Source organism: Dendrobates tinctorius, unplaced genomic scaffold, assembly GCF_039654945.1.
Source record: "Dendrobates tinctorius isolate UK_male_01 unplaced genomic scaffold, ASM3965494v1 ptg000084l, whole genome shotgun sequence".
NCBI lineage: Eukaryota > Metazoa > Chordata > Amphibia > Anura > Dendrobatidae > Dendrobates > Dendrobates tinctorius.
In genome coordinates this window covers 32,106,287-32,128,399 of record NW_027361752.1, presented here as the reverse complement: position 1 = coordinate 32,128,399, position 22,113 = coordinate 32,106,287, and the positions used below count along the sequence as shown (strand labels likewise).

The window sequence follows — 22,113 nt, the reverse complement described above, 5'->3', positions numbered from 1 at the left end:
GTTGGCTGAGTATAAATGTAACACAAATGACATATGAAGCTCTGTCACCACTGTGGATGTGATGTGGAGACATGTGGAGCTCTTTCACCACTGTGGATGTGATGTGGAGACATGTGAAGCTCTGTCACCACTGTGGATGTGATGTGGAGACATGTGGAGCTCTTTCACCACTGTGGATGTGATGTGGAGACATGTGGAGCTCTGTCACCACTGTGGATGTGATGTGGGGACATGTGAAGCTCTGTCACCACTGTGGATGTGATGTGGAGACATGTGAAGCTCTGTCACCACTGTGGATGTGATGTGGAGACATGTGAAGCTCTGTCACCACTGTGGATGTGATGTGGAGACATGTGAAGCTCTGTCACCACTGTGGATGTGATGTGGAGACATGTGGAGCTCTTTCACCACTGTGGATGTGATGTGGAGACATGTGATGCTCTATCACCACTGTAGATGTGTTGTGGGGACATGTGACGCTGTCACCACTGTGGATGTGATGTGGGGACATGTGAAGCTCTATCACCACAGTGGATGTGGTGTGGAGACATGTGACGCTCTATCACCACTGTGGATGTGATGTGAAGACATGTGACGCTCTATCACCACTGTGGATGTGATGTGGAGACATGTGACGTTCTATCACCACTGTGGATGTGATGTGGGGACATGTGACGCTGTGTCACCACTGTGGATGTCATGTGGGGACATGTGAAGCTCTATCACCACTGTGGGTGTGGTGTGGAGACATGTGACGCTGTATCATCACTGGATGTGGTGTGGACACATGTGATGCAACTCTATCACTACTGTGGATGTGATGTGGATGGAGACATGTGACGTTCTATCATCACTGCGGATGTGATGTGGGGACGTGACACTCTATCACCACTGTAGATGTGATGTGGGGACATGTGACGCTCTATCATCACTGTGGATGTGGTGTGGAGACATGTGACGCTCTATCACCACTGTAGATGTGGTGTGGAGTCATGTGACACTCTATCATCACTGCGGATGTGATGTGGGGACGTGACACTCAATCATTACTGTGGATGTGGGGTGGAGTCATGGGACGCTCTATCACCACTGTGGATGTGATGTGGAGACATGTGAAGCTCTATCACCACTGTAGATGTGATGTAGGGACATGTGACGCTCTATCACCACTGTGGATGTGATGTGGGGACATGTGACGCTCTATCACCACTGTAGATGTGATGTGGAGACATGTGACGCTCTATCACCACTGTGGATGTGGTGTGGAGACATGTGATGCTCTATCGTCACTGTGGATGTGGTGTGGAGACATGTGACGCTCTATCACCACTGTGGATGTGGTGTGGAGACATGTGACGCTCTATCACCACTGTGGATGCGATGTTGGGACATGTGAAGCTCTATCACCACTGTGGATGTGAAGTGGAGACATGTGACGCTCTATCACCACTGTGGATGTGGTGTGGAGACATGTGATGCTCTATCGTCACTGTGGATGTGGTGTGGAGACATGTGACGTTCTATCACCACTGTGGATGTGATGTGGAGACATATGACGTTCTATCACCACTGTGGATGTGATGTGGAGACATGTGAAGCTCTATCACCACTGTGGATGTGATGTGGAGACATGTGACGCTCTATCACCACTGTGGATGTGAAGTGGAGACATGTGACGTTCTATCACCACTGTGGATGTGATGTGGAGACATGTGACGCTCTATCACCACTGTGGATGTGAAGTGGAGACATGTGACGCTCTATCACCACTGTGGATGTGATGTGGAGACATGTGAAGCTCTATCACCACTGTGGATGTGATGTGGAGACATGTGAAGCTCTATCACCACTGTGGATGTGATGTGGAGACATGTGACGTTCTATCCAGGGCTGTGGAGTCGGTAAGCCACAGTTGCGACTCCGACTCCTGGATTTTATCAGACTCCGGCTCCGACTCCGGCTCCTTCATAAATGGCCAATTCATAACAACAAATTTACTGTTGTAAAATATTAAACATCGTGCTTATTCGGTTTCTCACCATCATATAAGTAATCAGACCACTTTCTACATTTATTAGAATACAATTAGAATATAGCAAATAACTTTTATAAACTTTTCTAAACTGTAAGTAAATATGCAATAAACACTTTTATGCAGTTAATAAGAAGAAATCTATAAATTTGTCCTCAGAAAAAGTATTGCCTCTGTCAGATCCTCCTTCATGGATGCCCTCAAATCTGATCTAATTATTTTGAGAGCAGGGAACAACCTCTCTACACTAACTTGTGTTGGTGGCAAAGCAGTAACCACTCGGGCAACATCTCTGACAATGTCAGGATACAGAGGAATCGCTTGTTGCACTGTTATTTTTGATGAACGGTCAAATTTCTCAATTTCTTTTAGTGCACATGAAAAATTCTGCTGAAATGTACTGGCTGTGTTCCTTGATGGGGATGACTCTTCTTCTATGCGGGAACGCTTTGCACGGTCCTTGTGATCCAAATATTTTTCGAAATTAAATTCTTCATCAGTTGATGATGAGGGTGAAGATGTGGCAGGACGACCAAATTCTTCTTGTTCCTCCTGACTGTTCTGCAACCCTTTCATCCTTACTGCTATTTCAAACAGAGCTTCTTTTCCTTTACTTAGCTGTTGATCATCTAGAAGAATCCGATGCATTGGGTCTACATAAACAGCTGCCAAAAGAATGTTATTTTGTAATAGTAGCTCCTCTCTCCGTTTCATTGATGTAGCAATGCCACTTGCAATTAACCCTCCTCTTTGGGACAGGCGAAACATCAGGTTCTTCCAGTCCTTGAAGAAAATACCTGGAGTTAAGTCCTCTGCTTGTAATTTTTTAGTCACTGTAAATGGGTGCTCTAGCAATTTTTCCAGCTCAGTCACCTGATTCCACTGACTTTCATTTAGCGTCAGTTGAGGGTTAGCCATGTCTACAAGAAAGGTTTTCAGTTCAACCAAGCGCTGAATCATTAAGTAAGTACTGCCCCATCGTGTGGCTTGATCAATAATTGCCCCTTTTCCAGCACGTCTCTTCAAAATTGAGTCAACTTTAGGGGTTCTGGCAACAGTAGCCAATTTTCTCACCTTGCCAATCAGTGCAGCAGCATGTCCTTCTTGCAGACTGTCTCTTATAGCCAGCTGTAGCGTATGCACAACACAGCGCATGTGATGAATGAAAGAACATATTGACACCGTTTCAACAAGATCATCTAAACTATCATGTTGCTGTTCATCTGAAGCAACTTCAGTTTGCTCCTCAGTTACAATACTGTGTTCCTCTATTTCAAACATTTCTGTGTCTGTGGACCCAGAATGTTCTTCTAGCTGCTGGTCACCATCATTACTCTCATTCATTAGCTTAATAGTACTTATCATATTTGAAGCATTGTCAGTTACGACAGAAAGAACTTGCTCTTTTTTAAGTTCATAGTCTTGCAGAACCTTTTCCACCAAGACCTGGAGAAACTCACTGGTGTGATGAGCTTTGGTGTCTTTTACTGCCAATGTCTTGGTAACTATTTCATTTTTGTCACAAACAAATCGGATATTGATGGCAAAATAGTTCACTCTGTGACGTGTGCAGGCATCCATTTTAAGAAACAGAAAGCGTCCCTTGAGAGTTTTTTTAAGTTCTTCCTTTTGTTTAAAAGCTTCTTCGATTACTAATTTTCTAATACTCTCTCTCTCTCCAGAGAAACACCAAGCTTGCGGGCCATTTCCCCATTCAGACACATAAAAGCTGGTCGTGAAAATAATGAAATAGGCACACTATCCTTTACAACAAGCTCTATGATCTGTTTTTTAAGTGTATCTACTGTCATTGTCACAGTAACTTTGTCACTGACAAAATATCTTGCAACTGATGGCTGCAAAGTTCTCTGCTCCTTTGTTTGGCTGGAAGAGCTGGGCACTGGTTCATTGGTTTGGATGCAGTCTTTCTCATCCACTGCTTTCAGTACTTCTGGATGAAAGCGCTGTAAATGTCTCTTTAGATTAGAAGCTCTGGTAGGAGCATTTTTATCTTTGCCTGAATATGCACTCATCTTGGCTTCACAGCATTTGTTTTCGTCTGGATCATTTGTCATACACTGACAGACATAATGTTTTCTATCTTGAGTGATGGTGAAATGTTCAAATACAGCTGATTTAATGTGATGCTTCTTTGACATTCTCAGGTTTTTAATTCTGCATTCACAATCCAAATGACAATTGTTTTTCCTAAAAACAATTGTACAAAATTATTGCCAGGTCGTACAACTGATATAGTGGTCAGTAATACTGTTATTATTCCTCATGTACTCACAGTTAACTGATGCAAAGTTTGTTGAAAGGATAATACTTCTTACAGTCTTCCTCTTCTGAGTAGCAGGCAGCTGTGAGATGCTTGGAAGATGCACACCTAGTATGATCTAGTCTAGAGGAGGAGCTTTACTACTAAGAATTTGCAACACATTTTCACTTTCAGTTTCATACATTGTAAGTAGGGGGGTTGGGGCAGCATGAGGTTAACCAAGTATAAGATTAGATAAGGGCAGTGGAGAACAGTGACACACAAGAAGTAAGAAATGTCTCTATCTCCAGCAGAACTGCTTATCACTGTTGTTCATAGTTTGATAGAACATATATATTTGAGTAACATTTATAAAATTCATATGAAAGTTCAATTATGAAATATTAATACATTTTTTTTAAAGCTGGAGTCGAAGTCGGTACATTTCTTCCGACTCCAACCAAAACTAACTCCGACTCCACGACTCCGACTCCACAGCCCTGGTTCTATCACCACTGTGGATGTGATGTGGAGACATGTGACGCTCTATCACCACTGTGGATGTGATGTGGAGACATGTGACGCTCTATCACCACTGTGGATGTGATGTGGAGACATGTGACGCTCTATCACCACTGTGGATGTGATGTGGAGACATGTGACGCTCTATCACCACTGTGGATGTGATGTGGAGTGCAGTGATTGTGCTGAAGCAACAGGGGTTAGAGCCCCTGATTACACTTTTATTATTTTGCCATTTCATCTGCCCTTTTATACAATTTTCTCAGAAAGTCGAGAAACTCCACCTCATAGAGAAACGTACCATGCCTTTCCTTTGGCATTTAGCGGCATAGCGTCTTGTGTTTCTAGATTTCATCCTGTATTTCTAAACTCTCAGTTCCTTGCTGCTAAGTGAATTTTGGTGCTGTGAAATGAAAGTACAACTATGTTTTGAAGCTTTCAGTATCACCTTGCTTTGGGTCTCGCCATGTTTCCGCACAGTGGGGTAGCTCTCTCGTAGTATTTTCCAGTGACCCCATTTTTCACCTAGTTTTACTCCCCGTATTGTTGCTTGGATTTCTGATCTTGACAAAGCGAGCAGACTGCTGACAGTATTGTATAACGTGCTCCCTATATCTCTGTGACTGAGCTGTGCATGTCCGCTGCCTGCGGGACCGATATGTAACTCTGGGGGATCCGTCTTATTCACTGCTGTCTTTGTGGTGAAGTACGGTGAGAGAACACGTCTTACTGTGATCTGCAATAGAATATACTTGATATTGCAGTTTTACCGTAGTTAATTCATACTCAGGGTTCAATTGGTGAGACCAGCATTTGCCCTAACCATGGGAACCAAAGGTCCATCATAAACCAAACAGCCCCCCCGAAACGCGCATTGGGGCTGCTGCACTGGGTCCCCAGGTGGATACAAATATGGGTAAGAACGATCTTTGACTTATCCAGCGCACTCATGTTCCCTTTTTTTTTTTTTTACCAGTTGGTCTATATGACTTTCTTGGTATAGATTGCTGGTGCCCATCATAGGCTTTATTGTTCTGAGTGAGCTATTTGTCATTTAATGTTATTTGGGGACTATTAGGCCAGTTATAGATGTGGGTACTATCTTATGATTTATTGATATTTTTATGGGAAAATCCCTAATTGGGTTGCACTTGCACTTTTTGTAGCTGGCTGTCATTTTCTGTTCCACCCTCCCCCTAGTACTATGGGACCTTGTGTGTTTTTACACCTGCTATTCATTAAAACGCTTTATCATTACTTATATTTATTATGTATCTTGTTTTCATTATATATGTGTGGATTCAGGATTCAGGATTCTGGATTCAGGATTCTGACACTGTCTCTCCTGCTGCCATTTCCTACGGTGGCTTACAATTCTCTCACTCCCCGAGACCCACAAACAGACCTGGTGGTGGAGTTGGCATACTCCTGTCCCCACAATGCACTTTCCAGGTCATCCCCCCAGTCCCATCACTCTTATTCCCTTCTTTTGAGGTCCACACCATCAGGCTCTTCCGTCCCCTCTCCCTCAGGGTAGCGGTCATATACCGGCCCCCAGGCTCACCCACCCTCTTCCTTGACCACTTTTCAGCCTGGCTGCCACACTTCATGTCCTCAGAACTACCAACCCTCATCCTGGGAGACTTCAACATCCCCATTAACAGCCCTAATTCCACATCTGCATCCCAGCTTCTCACACTAACCACCTCTCTAGGCCTCTCACAGCTTTCAACCTCTGAGACACATAAGGACGGTAACACCCTTGATCTGGTCTTCTGCCGGCTCTGTTCAATCTCCCACCTAAACAACTCACCGCTTCCACTCTCTGACCACAACATTCTCTCCTTCACGCTCACAAATCCTCGCCCACCCCAGCTCATTCCTACCTACCACACAGTCAGAAATCTACAAGCTATTAACCCTCAGACACTTTCAGATTCCCTACACTCATCTCTGTCCCCAATCTCCTCTCTTTCCTGTCCTAATCTGGCTGTTCATCACTACAATGACACTCTTAGAAGCACCCTTGACCAAGTAGCTCCCCTCACCCTCAGAACCTCCAAACACAGAGTAAAAGAGCCCTGGCTCACATCGCAAACTCAACTTCTCCAGCGATGCTCCAGGAGTGCTGAACGCCTATGGAGAAAAACCCGCACACCAGAAGACTTCATCCACTTCAAATTTATGTTAAGAACCTATAACGCTGCCCTTCACCTTGCCAAACAGACCTACTTCACCACCCTGATCTCCTCACTAGCCAACAACCCCAAGAAACTTTTTGACACTTTTCACTCCCTCCTCAGGCCAAAAGCACAAGCCCCTATCACAGACATTTGTGCTGATGAACTGGCCTCCCACTTTACAGAAAAAATAGATAATATCCGTCAAGAAATCTGCTCCCAACCACCAAGTGCTGTGACTCCCATCCCTTCCTACATCTCCCCTGGCTCACTCTCCACATTTGATCCCATAACAGAAGAAGAAGTCTCCAGACTCCTCTCTTCTTCTCGTCCGACTACATGCACTACCGACCCCATTCCCTCACATCTCCTCCAGTCTCTCTCCAGTCGTCACAACCCACCTAACTACAATCTTTAATCTCTCCCTCTCCTCGGGCATTTTCCCATCCTCCTTCAAACACGCCATCGTTACTCCACTACTAAAGAAACCTGCTCTCGACCCATCCTGCACAAACAACTACAGACCAGTCTCCAATCTCCCCTTCATCTCTAAACTTTTGGAACGCCTAGTTTACTCCCGCCTTACCCGTTACCTCTCCATTCACTCCCTTCTAGACCCTTCACAGTCCGGCTTCCGCCCCCTACATTCGACTGAAACTGCACTCATCAAAGTGACCAATGACCTTCTGACAGCAAAACGTAACGGTGACCACTCTCTGCTCATTCTTCTTGACCTATCTGCAGCTTTCGATACTGTTGACCACCATCTCCTACTCTCTAGGCTCCAGTCACTAGGCATTAAGGACACTGCACTCTCCTGGTTCTCTTCCTATCTCTCTGACCGCTCCTTCAGTGTTTTGTTCTCTGGCTCCACGTCATCTCCTCTTCCTCTTGCTGTCGGGGTACCTCAGGGCTCAGTCCTTGGCCCCCTTCTTTTCTCTCTCTACACGGCCCCAATTGGACAGACCATCAGCAGATTTGGCTTTCAGTACCATCTTTATGCTGATGACACACAACTATACACGTCTTCCCCCGACCTTACCCCCGCTGTACTACAGAACGCCAGTGACTGTCTGTCCGCAGTCTCCAATATCATGTCCGCTCTCTATCTGAAACTCAACCTCTCCAAAACTGAACTTCTTCTGCTCCCGCCGTCTACTAACCTCCCTAAATCTGACATTTCCTTCTCCGTGGGTGGTACCACAATAACGCCCCGGCAGCAGGTGCGCTGTCTGGGTGTTATGTTTGACACCAATCTCTCCTTTACATCCCATATACAATCCCTTGCCCGCTCTTGCCGCTTACACCTAAAGAACATCTCTAGAATCCGCCCTTTTCTCACTATGGAAACAACAAAAACCCTCACTGTTGCATTGATCCACTCTCGCCTGGATTACTGCAACGCTCTATTAATTGGCCTCCCCGTCACTCGACTATCCCCTCTCCAGTCCATACTCAATGCAGCAGCCAGGATCGTCCATCTGGGTAATCGGTACTCGGACGCGTCCGCTCTTCGCCAGTCCTTACATTAGCTGCCCATTCATTATAGGATCCAATTCAAAGTACTTGTTCTCACCCACAAAGCTCTCCACAGTGCGGCACCCCCTTACATCTCTTCTCTCATTTCTGTCTATCGGCCTAGCCGATCGCTGCGCTCTGCAAACGACTTTCGACTAACCTCTGCACTAATCCGTACCTCCCACTCCCGACTCCAAGACTTCTCCCGTGCTGCTCCTATCCTCTGGAATGCTCTACCCCAAGAAATCAGGACTATCCACAATTTGCATAGTTTTAGGCGCTCCCTCAAAACACACCTGTTCAGAGCGGCCTATCCCATTCACTAATCAAAGTCATTCTCTGTGTAAGTGTGCGTGCGTAGCCCATTCACTATCTCCATCCATCCTTCACTCCTGCAAGATGGCTGGACCTTCATTGTAAATACACCATTGTAAATACACACCTGTACTCTGTATCTCCCTCACCTCATTGTAGATTGTACGCTCTCACGAGCAGGGTCGTCTTATTTCGTCTTATTTTGCTTTAATTATTGTATTGTTAGCGTTGTTACTTATGACTTGTGTTTTGAAACTGTTAAACTGTAAAGCGCTGCGGAATATGTTGGCGCTATATAAATAAAGATTATTATTATTATGTGTGTTGAATAAGTTTTGGATTTTATCTTTGGGATGTTTTGTACTCTTTCTTTTCCCTTTTTTTGTATTAAATTTGTGGTTCTCATGTATGGTCCCTACCACACTCGTAAGAGTGAATGGGACTGATGGTCGCACATGTGCTTTCCATTCATACTCAACTTTGCAGCCCTTGTTGGGTCCTAGAGACCAAATTGTCACCAATCAGGTTTCTCTAGAAGTAAAGAGAAGAATCCCTGTGTCGTTTGTCGCCCCATCAGGCTGTGTACTGGTCACACAATGTTTCGCTTGGTGTGTTCCTTAAACCAAGTACTTGCAGTGCACTACCCCAGCTGACTTTACTCTTATTTTATACGTTTTTTCTATTGCAGTTGGGGAATTTGTGAGCGATGCTCTTCTGGTTCCTGATAAATGCCGCTTCCTTCACCAGGAGAGGATGGATATCTGCGAAACTCATCTGCACTGGCACACTGTAGCCAAAGAGGTAACACAAATGTTAAACATATTCTTTAAAATGTCATCATATTTATCAGTGTTTCAGATCTCCGGTGACCTGTCACTTAGACTCCGCTGAGACATCCATCAGCAGGAGCTGCCTGCGGCCTGTCACTTTCCCAACATTTACTGGTACCAGTGACGTACGGCTCGACGAACCCAATGTCTGGTTTATGTTCATGTTGTATTCCTAGTGAATTCTTAAATTCAAGCCTCAGCTGGTACTAACTTCAAAAAATCAATGTAAGATTTGTAACAAGAGATGCACACTTACCGTGTTCCATTTTTAATACTGATGTCACGTTATGGGGCACAGGAGCCTTTGGACCCCCCACAACAGAGCCCTGGAGTCATTGCTACCTCTACATCTGCTATTCTGTGTGGCAGCAAATACATCTTCTTTCTGATATATCTTTATTACTTTTTTGCTACATGTAAATGGGAAAAAAAGATTACCTGGAACCAGCCAGCATGCATGTTCATGGTGATATTCGATTTTCATTAGGGAAGTTTTTATAGATGGTTGGGTGGACGAATGGTTGATTGGCGGATGGTTGGCTAGATGGGTAGGTGGGTGGATGGTTAGTTAGATGAGTGGATGGTTAGTTAGATGGGTGACCCCATGGGTAGATTGGGTGGCCCCATGGTTAGATAAGTTGGCCCCATGGTTAGATAAGTTGGCCCCATGGTTAGATAAGTTGGCCCCATGGTTAGATAAGTTGGCCCCATGGTTAGATAAGTTGGCCCCATGGTTAGATAAGTTGGCCCCATGGTTAGATAAGTTGGCCCCATGGTTAGATAAGTTGGCCCCATGGTTAGATAAGTTGGCCCCATGGTTAGATAAGTTGGCCCCATGGTTAGATAAGTTGGCCCCATGGTTAGATAAGTTGGCCCCATGGCTAGATAAGTTGGCCCCATGGCTAGATAAGTTGGCCCCATGGCTAGATAAGTTGGCCCCATGGCTAGATAAGTTGGCCCCATGGCTAGATAAGTTGGCCCCATGGCTAGATTGGGTGGCCCCATGGCTAGATAAGGTGGCCCAATGATTAGATGGTGGATGGATGTTTCTATGGATGGATGCATGGTTAGATAGGGTGTATGGATGATTGGTTGGATGGATGATTAGAAGAGGTATTTATTTTTTTCTTTTTTTTTTCTTCCACATCCCCTGTCTGAAGAGGAAGCGGGGAGTCTGGAGACACTTACATTAAAGCAATGATTTCTAGTATGAAAATGTGAACAAAAGATCAGGCATATTAAATTCTAACATGCCTGGTCCTTCTTTCCTCCCTACATTGGCTGTTTTCCAGAAAGACTAGAAACCACCCTGCACTTTTAATAGTTAGCATGAACCCCCTATAATTCCCCAAATCGTTGGGTTTAGCCCACATTTGTCTAAAGTCTATGACCAGCTTTAGTTTTGTTTAGAAAACTTTTGCATGTAGATGTAGAAGAGTTGAATTTTCTACAGAACAGTTTTCTTTTTTAGATAACTACCTAAGGTTGCTTGCCTTCCTTTGGATATGTGTGAATAGCACAATCACTTCTTGACTTTACGTTGCGTTACAGTAATCTCATGCATCAGTATGTGAGAGCTTTATATCTTCATATTTGGATTCAAATCGAGGACCGGAATGTTCTTTATGGTAATCGGACATTACTCCGGAGTCACATGACCATAAAATATTCTAATTAATCTATAATACAGCCCAGACTTGTGTTTCTCCCTGTGTGAGTGAGGGCCCATGTCTTACCCTCTTCACGTATGAAGAGCAGGTCAGACACGGAGTCCCGGCAGATCAGATGGAGATCAGGAGAACATTTGCAGTTAAGTGACATTTTTATTAGCTAAATAACATTTATTAAAACGGACAAGTGGTGATGGAGATGGCTTGGAAAAAAGAGAAACAGAGCTAAGAATTCAGCAGTGTGATTGCTATGCTGCTCAGCAGGGCTGAAAAACTGATGGACGATTTTTAGGAATGACCGAAGTTGCTTGATTAGTGGGGGTCAGATCTCCAAGACCCCAACAATTGGCAGAATCAAGATGCTTGTTGAATCATTTTTAGGAGGCATGTGACTGTACCTGGTCCTGCAACTCTGTTCCGCAATCAGAGTCAGTGGGGTCCAAACCACCACCCAAAGCCACACCTTGTAATGAAGGAACCTAAGCAGCTGCTGTAGCCCCATGAGAAGATGGGGGCTAGCTTGTCCCCTTTAGATGAAGGCTCTACAAGCCCTGCACAGGAGGCAACTAAACCCAGAATGTGAGTAGGAAAATAGGCATGTCTCCTTACACTCCTACAAAGGGAGGGAAGAGAAGGGTGGCAACCCAGGCGGTTACATCATGGGATTGGAAGTTTACCAGTCCCCAATTTTGGGTTCTGCTCTCTCTGATCGAGCATTATTGTTGGCAGCATATCTAGGTTTATGCTAGGGAATGGATTGTCGGCAATCAATGATTTTTATAACCACCATAAAAGAGCTGATCAGTTGATTTATGGGCTTGTCACCAGGCGTGCCGGCACAGGCAGTGATCTGGAACCAGTGTGTTTATGAACATTCCTAAAACACGTGGGACGCAGTAATTGTGTTACTGAATATACATTAAATAAAAATGAGGGAACAGAAGGACCTGGGTATTCTGGTTACATGCTGTACAAACTAAGCAGGAGTTCTCAATGTCAGGCAGCAGCTGTGAAAGCAAACAACATTTTAGGGTGGAGAGATAAAAATCCTGTGATCATAATGTATTATTACTCCTCTATAAATCACTTCTGAGACCACATATAGAATAAAGGATTCAGTTGTGGGCTCCACTTTGTAAAAAGAGTATTTGAAAGCTGAAGGACTGTGGTGGGTTTAGTGCCCACTGCGTCTGTACACTTGACCTACCTTGTATATTGGAAACTATTCTCGACATATACTGCAGCACTACCATAGGCCCTCGTTAACCAGACAGCGGCCAGAAGTGTGTTCTCTTGGCCCTGTCTGGAAAATATGCATCCACATAGGACACCACAAAAGTCTGTACTTACCTGCACAGAGGGTCCGTACAGTAGATGGAGGCCTAGTCATCCAGGCTAAAAGTGGGCTAAAAACAATAGATGTCCTGCAGTAAATAATAGTAATACATGGAAAAAAAAAAGATACTTGATTAAGGGAGCGTTATTAAAGCCATCCCTCCGTGACATGGTGTACCCAATTGGGACGGACCCTAACGCTATTTGCCTCACTATGAAGCAGCAAGACACTAAGGCTGTGTGCACACGTTGCAGGTTTTGATGCGGATCCGCAGCGTTTTTGGACGCACGGAACTGCATCAAATCCGCAATGTAGGGCACATCCAATCTTAGTGAATGGTAAATTAAGAATTGCTGGGCACATGCTGTGGAAATATCTGCGCAGATTTGCAGTGGTTTTTTTCCGCAGCATGTCAATTCTTTTTGTGGATCCGCAGCAGCGTTTTTTAGTCTGGCACATATTTTCTCTATCTCCTTCTCCTCCAGAAGCACAAGGGAGAAAGTTCACAGACCGAATCCATTCCCAGTACCAAACCTAACAAATCCGCACAGCAAAAAACACATTAAAATCCGCAAGAAATCCGCATCAATTTCGCGTGAAAGCCGCAAGCATTTTATCCTGCTTTTTCTGCCAAGAGATGCGGATTCTCTGCAGAAAATTCCGCAGGCTAATCTGCAACGTGTGCACAATACCCTAAGAGTCAAAATAGATGGAGGCAGAGCAGGACCTGACTGTTTTACACCTGTCCATGGAAAGCTAAATAGACAATGTGCACAGCCCAAAGGGGACGGCCAATCCCCAAATGTGACAGGTACAAGATGCTAAGGTGTATCCGAGGCATAGCTACAAATAATCTACTTGATGGACCCGTGTCTTCTTTCAACTGGTGATCTGTATCTGTTCCAATGGACTGAAAATGAAAACAGTCTTCGTGTTGATTATCCAGAACAATTACAACATTATTTATTCATAATTATGTATATTTTATACATGTTTCCTAATACATTATATGAACAAAAGGATTGTGCCCTCTTCAGATTACACCTATAGGAGCTTTTCTGTCATCCCATCCTAAAAATATCTGATCCCAGAAAAAGAGCCGATAGTATTGTCCTCCACCATACTGTACATCAAGCACAATGTGGTCAGCCGGGTAACACTCTCCTGGCAATCACCAAACCCAGACTCGTCCATCAGACACAGATAGAGAAGTGCACAGGACACATCTCTAGAGTCAGGTGCTTTAGAGCTTTACACTACTTTGTCCGATGCTCGGCATTGTGCTTGGTGATGTAAGGCTGCATGCAGCGGCTCGGCCAGGAAGTTCCCAGTGGGGGCGCAGTGTTTGTACAGATGTTATACCAGATGAGGTCTGGACTCTGCAGTTATGTTATACAACAGGGTGAGGTGCCGGATGTTATACATTGGGGATGAGAAGCCAGATGTTATACAGAGGGGCCGAATGATATACACTGGGGACTAAAGTTATACACTGTGGACGAGGGGCTGGATGTCAAACCCCGGGGGCTAGAGGCCCGATGATATACATTGGTGGACGATGGGACGGATGTTATACACCGAGGGAGATGGGGCCAGAGTTTATTCCCCAAAGGCGATGGGACAGAATAAGGAACCTAAATTCAATGATTGCGGCGTGTCCCAATATTTGTGTACATATAGTTTATGTATTGTTAATCTGTATTTTACATTTTTGGCTTGACTGTAATTGTCATCATAGAAATGAGAATGTGCTCACTGGTTAATGGTTTCCGAGGGGCTGACCATCAAGCTTACTAATCTCAGGCATAAGGTGTAAGGCTGGTTTCACATTTGCGTTTTTTAGCGCTGGAAAAAAACGCACACCTGCGCATGCGTTTTTTCCCCTATATTTAACATGGGTGCGCATACCTGCGCGCTGGTAAGCGCATGTATGCGATTTTCATGCGCTGCGTTTTTTTGGGGTGTGCGTTGGGATTTTCCAGACGCAGCATGTTGCATTTTTTGGCCCTGCAAAAAAGTGCATGCGCACATATGCGCACGTTTTGCGCTAAAAATGGCCATTATAGCCTATGGATGCGCATATGTGCGCACTGGCATGCTCATGTATGCGTTTTTTTGCATATGCGTTTTTTTTTTTAAACCATGGAATTTAGGGGTTTGGGTTAGAGTTAGGGTTAGTTAAGGGGGTTTAGGGTTAGGGTTATGGTCAGGGTCAGGGTTAGGGTTGGGGTTTGGGTCAGGGTTAGGGTTAAGTATGGTTTTGTTAAGGATTAGGGTCATGGTTAGGGTCAGGATTAGGGTTAAGTATGGTTTTGTTAAGGGTTAGGGTCAGGGTTAGGGTTAGGGTCAGGGTTAGGGTCAGGATTAGGGTTAAGTATGGTTTTGTTAAGGATTAGGGTCATGGTTAGGGTCAGGATTAGGGTTAAGTATGGTTTTGTTAAGGGTTAGGGTCAGGGTTAGGGTTAGGGTTAGGGTCAGGGTTAGGGTTAGGGTCAGGGTTAGGGTCAGGATTAGGGTTAAGTATGGTTTTGTTAAGGATTAGGGTCAGGGTTAGGGTCAGGATTAGGGTTAGTATGGTTTTGTTAAGGGTTAGGGTCAGGGTTAGGGTCAGGGTTAGGGTCAGGATTAGGGTTAAGTATGGTTTGGTTAAGGGTTAGGGTCAGGGTCAGGGTTAGGGTTAGGGTCAGGGTTAGGGTTAAGTATGGTTTTGTTAAGGGTTAGGGTCAGGGTTAGGGTCAGGGTTAGGGTTAGGGTCAGGGTTAGGGTTAGTAAAGTCATGGTTTGGGTAGTGTGAGGGGCCACCTAAAAATGTTGGAAAAAAACGCAAACGCGGTAAAAACGCGCTAAAAACGCATACAAACGCATAAAAACGCTGCGTTTTTTTTCATGCATGCTCATAAAAATGCTTGAAAAAAACGCAGCAGTTGTATGCTTATGTATGCGTTTTTTCAATGCGTTTTTTTGCGGGAAAAACGCGCTGCAAAAAAAAGCAAGTGTGAAACTAGCCTAAGAAGCCAATAAAGCATGATTTATCTAATTCTGTGTTCATGACGTCATCAGGTTTAGACTAGGCTTTGATACACAGGTCATGTTGTAACCAAGCTTTGCCGGTTTCCAGTCTTGCAGTGAGAGAAGTATGAGTCTCCACGACTATGGCATGCTCCTGCCATGTGGCATCGACAAGTTCCGGGGTGTGGAGTTCGTTTGCTGTCCTTCCGCTGATGAAAATGACAACTTTGACTCCGCCGACGCCGAGGATGATTCTGATGTCTGGTGGGGGGGAGCTGACACTGACTATGCTGACAGGAGGTGAGCTCATGTGTATCATTGCTGTTGTGATTGAAGCTAATAGCAAATTCCACCCATAAAAAATGAATTATTTTTACCTTTTCTTTAAAATTGTAAAATATGAAGGTTTTTTTACGTATGCAGAACAAAGAGTTATTTTAAAGATGTTAAATTGCTTTAATTTAAGCAAGTTTGAAATTAATTTTCTTTTTCTATCTGCTCTCATTCTCCTGCAATGAAAGCTTTTATCTTTCACAGTATACAGCTGGTTTCCATGGATGTTTGGCCTCTAGTGCCTGCCCAGACCTGGTCGAGTGTACACAGTATTCCAGAAGGGCAGTTAACTCCTAATAAACCAGTCACCTCTCTCCAGCCCATTGATTACTATACAGCAGTTAGCTGCTCACCACTTTCTTTTCTCTCAGCTCCTGACAAGCTGCTGTTATAAATCTTGCAAAATCACCAGGGCTCTGCATCCCTTGCTCTTAGAGGACATGCCATAGTCACAGCTCTCACTGTCCCCAGCTTTGCTCTTATGCAAATCCTCTGTTATATAATAACAATGTAGACTCAGAACAAACTAACACTAAATGTGTTACAGCAGAACTTGTGCTGAGCTTTCTAGTCCTACTAATATTATAGCTCTGCTGCACACCATGGCTTAGCCGCAAGAAATACAATAACAAGCAATCAAAACATATGATCTAACTGAAAAATGGTACTGATAAAAACAGCTTGGGACATAAGAAGCAATCCCTGACACCGCTCCATCGACAGAAAAATAAAAAAAAATTAAGGATCTCAGAAAGTAGCGACACAAGCATAATTTTCTTTCACTAATTTCTGATTTTTTTTTTCCACCACTTATTTCATTAAAAAATATAACAAAACTTTACAAGTTTGGTGTCATCATATTTATCCTGATCTGGAGAATCTAGCTGTCCGGTCAACAAAACATTTTCCCACCATAACAAAAAAAAAAATGGCAGAATTGTTGTTTTTTTTCACCATTTCACTGCAACGGGAATTTTTTTATCGCTTTCCAATACATTGTATGATAGAGAACAAATCATAATAGAGAAAGTTTTGGAAATGTTAATTAATTGGACGTTGTTCCTTCAGATCGATCTCGGGAGAGGCGCTTAGTTCTCCCCATAGATGAAGCTGTGCTGCCGTCCTCGCGCTCTCGTGCATCCATCTGGAATAACCGCTAGTGCTTTACGTAGGGACAGCTTGGAATTGGATGATTTCGGGCTTAGTACATATCTTCTATTCATTGGGAGGAGATGAAACTCTTCTAACCTAACGCATAACAGCAAAAATACAAAGAACGAGGTCCAAAAATCCCGCTGTTCCCAGATGTCATATTACAGATACTGAGTGCAAGTTATAACAATTTCCACCCCCATCTATAAGTAGGGGGTATACAGTCTATGGAGCCTTGTTACCTGTATAAAGAAAATAAGCTGTAATTATACATCCTTGAGTCGATCTTGAGATCAATTGTACTCTGCCAGCAGGTTTTTGCTTCTTTGAGAGCAAGCATGATGTCGGGGAAGAGACCCTGATTCCATCCATCAGTTATTGGGCTGTGTGCTGTAGTTTTATATTATCAGTGTTTCATCAGCAGATTATCACTAGAGGACTAGTAACCTCCTGCCATGTAGTGACAGGGCTGCTTTCTGCAGTATTGACTAAAAATGGTTTCATCTGTTGCAGTTCTCTGAATGCTGAGCTCTGTATAACTCCGCCTACCCCACTGATTGGCAGCATTTTGTGTATACTGTGCAGAGGCAGAATGCTGCCAATCAGTGGTGGGGACGGAGTTATACAGAGCTCAGCATTCAGAGTCTAACTGCAACAGATAAAACCTTTTTTATTCTACACTGCAGAAAGCAGCCCAGTAAGTGACTCATCACTGGAATCAGGATATCTGCCCTTCATCATACCCTTTGATGGGGTAGCAAAATCCTGGTGACATTTTCCCTGTAAAGATCCCTCTGCTCTTCTCATGTGTCTGATTTAGTGAATACTAGAAATCAAAATGGCGAATGCTAGAATAACATTTTAAGTGTTTTTCCCTTTTTTATGAAGCATTGATTTATTCCAGCTCTGGGACCCCCATGGTTCCTGAAAATAAAAAGGGAAGCAATGTTGTTCTCCTGCACAGATATTCTCCGGATAGATGAGGGCACCTGAGTTCAGATCCCACCGGTCATAAAGTGATAGAATATATTGTTAACATGCCATCATTTAATGGGAAAAAAATCTTTAAGCTCATTGTATTTTTCCCTCTGTTAGTCCTCCTGGAAATTTATGATGGAGTTGACAACTCTGCGTTACCATTCTCTTCGTCCATTGGCATGCGTTGGGGCTACAAGGACAGTTGCCCCAAGCTCAAAATTGTTAGGGGTGCAGATTTTTAAAAAAAAAAAAAAAGCAGTGGCTTTGCTAATGCCAAACTTCTGGAGCAGTACACGTGGCTGACACATCTCCAGACGAGCACCTAACTGTATTGGTCTCAATATGACACCGATATAGGTAGTTGGATTCTGTGGTGGAGTATGGAGAGTGGTGGGGCAGGGAGCCTAAGGCTCACTAGGCTCCCTGCCCCACCACTCTCCCTCCTTTAAACCTATGGACTACAGGGCAGGCGGCTTGCTGACATCGCTGTGGCAGCCCCCTCTCCATGCATTGGAGAAGAGGGCTCGATATCTCAGATTATGTGCCTTCTCAGTAGCCTGCATCCTTGCACACCATCAGTACTGATTTCACAAGATCACACCCTCCTGTTACATAGAAATGGTTATACTCAATTGTCATTTCATTCCAGGAGGAATAACTGAGGAACAGAACAGTACTAGAACATTTCAGAATTGCAGGCCTGCTGCAGAAGCAGTGGAGTTTCAGTGTTATGGCCCCCAAATCTGTAACTTATGAAATAATTTTTTTTTAGCATATCTCCATTGGTTATGCATTACTTGCAATGGTATTTTGAACTCCAAGTCCCAGTAGGTAATCTTGCTGTATAGAATGCTGTATTTTTTGATCCATCAGAGCTGGAGATTCCATAGTCTCACAGCCCCAAGGATGAAATATTTGCTAATCACTAAGGCAAGTAATGAGCCGTTCAAAGGAACGAGCTTTTGATTTGCCTTGCGGCTTCCCGATAATCAGAGAGCAGGTTGCGCAATGACAAAGCACATGACTGTCAGCCCCGCAGCTGCACGCCCGCGCTCCATTCATTGCAGGTGCTGTAGAGAATGCTGGTACAGCAGCCCCTCGGAGCAGGCGACAATCCGCACGGCGCGTGTGTTATATGGCACGTCACCGGTTTATTGAGGTGAAGGCTCTGCAGTAAAGGAGTGTGGTGGGGGTGGGGTGGATTCTTTTTTTTCAATTCCATTTGAAGGACAAATAGGTTTTTATCTTGCAGGTATTTCCAGCTCCGAGCGGCTGCCAGATCTGCCGCTGACCTTTTATGGAAAATGACTCGATGCAGAAGTGTCATAAATTCAGGGCTGTGACATTGATGACATTTCAGATGAGTCGGGAAATATATTCAGATTCCGAACGTGCAGGGTGATCCGATGCATCACCACGCGGCAAAACGGCCGCCGCGCACTGCAGGGATTTCTTGAATCATTGAAACCTATATATTTTTTTTTTTTTTTTATGAGCTTAGGGCCTCATTCACACAATTTTATGAAATTATTTTATCTGGGGCTCTTAAGCATTTAATGCATTTCCCCTTTAATTTGATGCTACTGTACAAAAAACTTACAAAACGTATAAAAATGCCATATGTGAACAAGCCCTTATATGGGCAGGTTTTCTGCGAAAAGCCAGTGATGTCCTCTCCAGTGGGCAGGTTTTCTAGTAAAAGTTAGTGGTGTCACCGCCACTGGGCAGGTTTATTTTGGAATACTGGTGATGTCTTTCTGAGGGTTTTCTTCATTCTTTTCAATAGGGTAAAATAATTTTATCTCCTACGTAAAAATTAACCTGCTCATTACTTGGCCTTCACATGCTGTCAATTAATAATTAAAATAAAGTTTTTAAAATTAACTAAATTAACTAGTGCTAAATTAAATTATGGCATTTAAAAAAAAAAAAAAAGTGACTTGTGCATTTTATACATTTCTTTTATCTCTGACATTTCTGAGCTTCCTTTTAGGAATTCCAGAGATTGCATTATCTGCAATTCCCCAATACACTGTCATTAGCAGACTATGGCTTCCGGAAGGAGCTATCGAACGCTACAGAAGGGCAGCCACAGGGAAATCGCGTTCCCTACCGCTGTTGTTTGAGCCTGTCGGCAAACTATAATTGCCGGATTAGACTTTTATGAATTTTAAGACGTTCTGTATTGTTTCTTTATGCTGTTGGAATAATGCTTCTCAATTCGGGTGCACCCTAGTAGTTCTGAATTACGCCCTGTAAACATGGAGACAACGAAAACGCAAAGACAAGTTGTGTGGATATGCCGAGATCTGACATGAAGTAATCAGACCCCTTTATCTATACAACGAAAAGTTGGGCGATCATCACATGACCTGGCCAATCGCTTTTACCACTTGGGCAGCGGCCATCGATCAGAAACCACAAAACAAGTTACGTAAACACATACCATTTGTAATGTAATTAGTACTAGGACCCCCAACACTTATTAGGCTGATGTCGGCCAAACCCTCCACTATTGATGTGTTTGGCCAACAGATAAATGTATATGGGAGCTGCAGACACAATTGATTGTTGGGGGAAATATTGATCAGGCACGTCTGATTTAGAACTACCGATTGTATTCCGGAGACGAGCCTCTCTCAAGTAGAGAACACAGGAGTGCTCGGCCGAATAAAACCTCTTGTGTATGGGAGAGCCGGCCGAGATGGCTGCCGAACAACCGACAGCCATCTAATGTGTATGTCAGCCTTTAGCCTAGACCCTGGAACTTTCTCACTGCTAACACTCAAGAAATACAAATAGTGTTAGATCGTGCAGACAGACGTATTTTCCGTCCAAGTGCGATCTGACAAAACATCGGATCTCACTCGGACAAATGTTATTCTATGGGGAAGTGCACATGTCTGATTTTTTTTTCTTTGGACAGAGTCTGCTTGAGGAAAGATTGTTGCATGCCCTTGTTGGATCTGATATTTGGCCATGCAGGTCGATGAGTGCATGAAAGAAACCAGACTGCACTAGGATGACATTGTGTGTCTGATTTTTATGGTGTGAGACCATGGAGGAATTTTTGTTTTCCATCTTATCTGAGAAAATCGGTTCACACAATGGTCAAACTGTAATCAGAGTGTGATTAGCATAATCGGCCCGATTCTCTGGGATGGTAGAAGAGACCCCAGTATTAGTCTCAAGGCTCATAGAGACTGAAAGGTATAATATACTGAGATTCACAGTTAATAAAGTAGTACCTGCAGACATGGTTCATATGAATGTCATTCAATAGGACAATTAATATAGCAATACAAACCAAATAAATCACGGTGAGCCACTTGTCCCTCCTTATATCACTTCTGTGGTGTTGGGATGTATGAACTGGTCAGATGTCTCCTACATCTATAGGAGCTATGGTAACATTTCTTCCATGCTGCCATAGGTGCCCCATCAATCTAACAGCAATTATCTCTGCTGTAGATCCAAGTTATATTCAGCAATTACATTTTCATGTATTTCATCTCCCATTCATTTCATGCAGCTGAACCATAAAGTTTGAACCGAGGGAACGGAAACTACATTGGGTAGCCATATGGGATGTGATGTGGATCTATGTGCTGATCAATACCGCATAAAGCTGAAAATCAGCCACAGAAACCCAAAGGTCATCAGCAGATGTCGGTCACTTTTATATCTCCTCTTCTACTTTATTACATGACCCTTTCTGTTTTATGGTAAAGCCTACTTTTTCATTTCTATTGTAACACAAAATTTGAGTTGAAATTTATTGTCATGGTATTGGATTTAACCTTATCTGGTACCAGGCAAATGACATGTGATAATGCTATTAGAGTGGTGCTCTTAGCTAGTGCACCAGTTGGATGGGTATAATCATCAGCTGGATAAACACACGCTTAGACTATCAATCAAACATGACGGCAGAGGAAAGTATTGCTTTCACATGCGACTTGGTAGAATCATAGCCAT

The 22,113-nt window shown here is 43.7% G+C and overlaps 1 protein-coding gene across 4 annotated transcripts in view; it reads left to right on the top strand.

The window, feature by feature from the left end:
* APP (amyloid beta precursor protein) overlaps window positions 1-22,113 on the top strand; it is a 321,957-nt gene that overhangs the window by 197,965 nt on the left and 101,879 nt on the right. For all 4 annotated transcript variants that reach the window (XM_073584514.1, XM_073584513.1, XM_073584515.1 and 1 more), the window contains 2 exons: window positions 9,516-9,628; window positions 15,782-15,972. In XM_073584514.1, coding sequence (XP_073440615.1) covers window positions 9,516-9,628; window positions 15,782-15,972 — 304 coding nt within the window. The remainder of the gene's footprint in view (window positions 1-9,515; window positions 9,629-15,781; window positions 15,973-22,113) is intronic.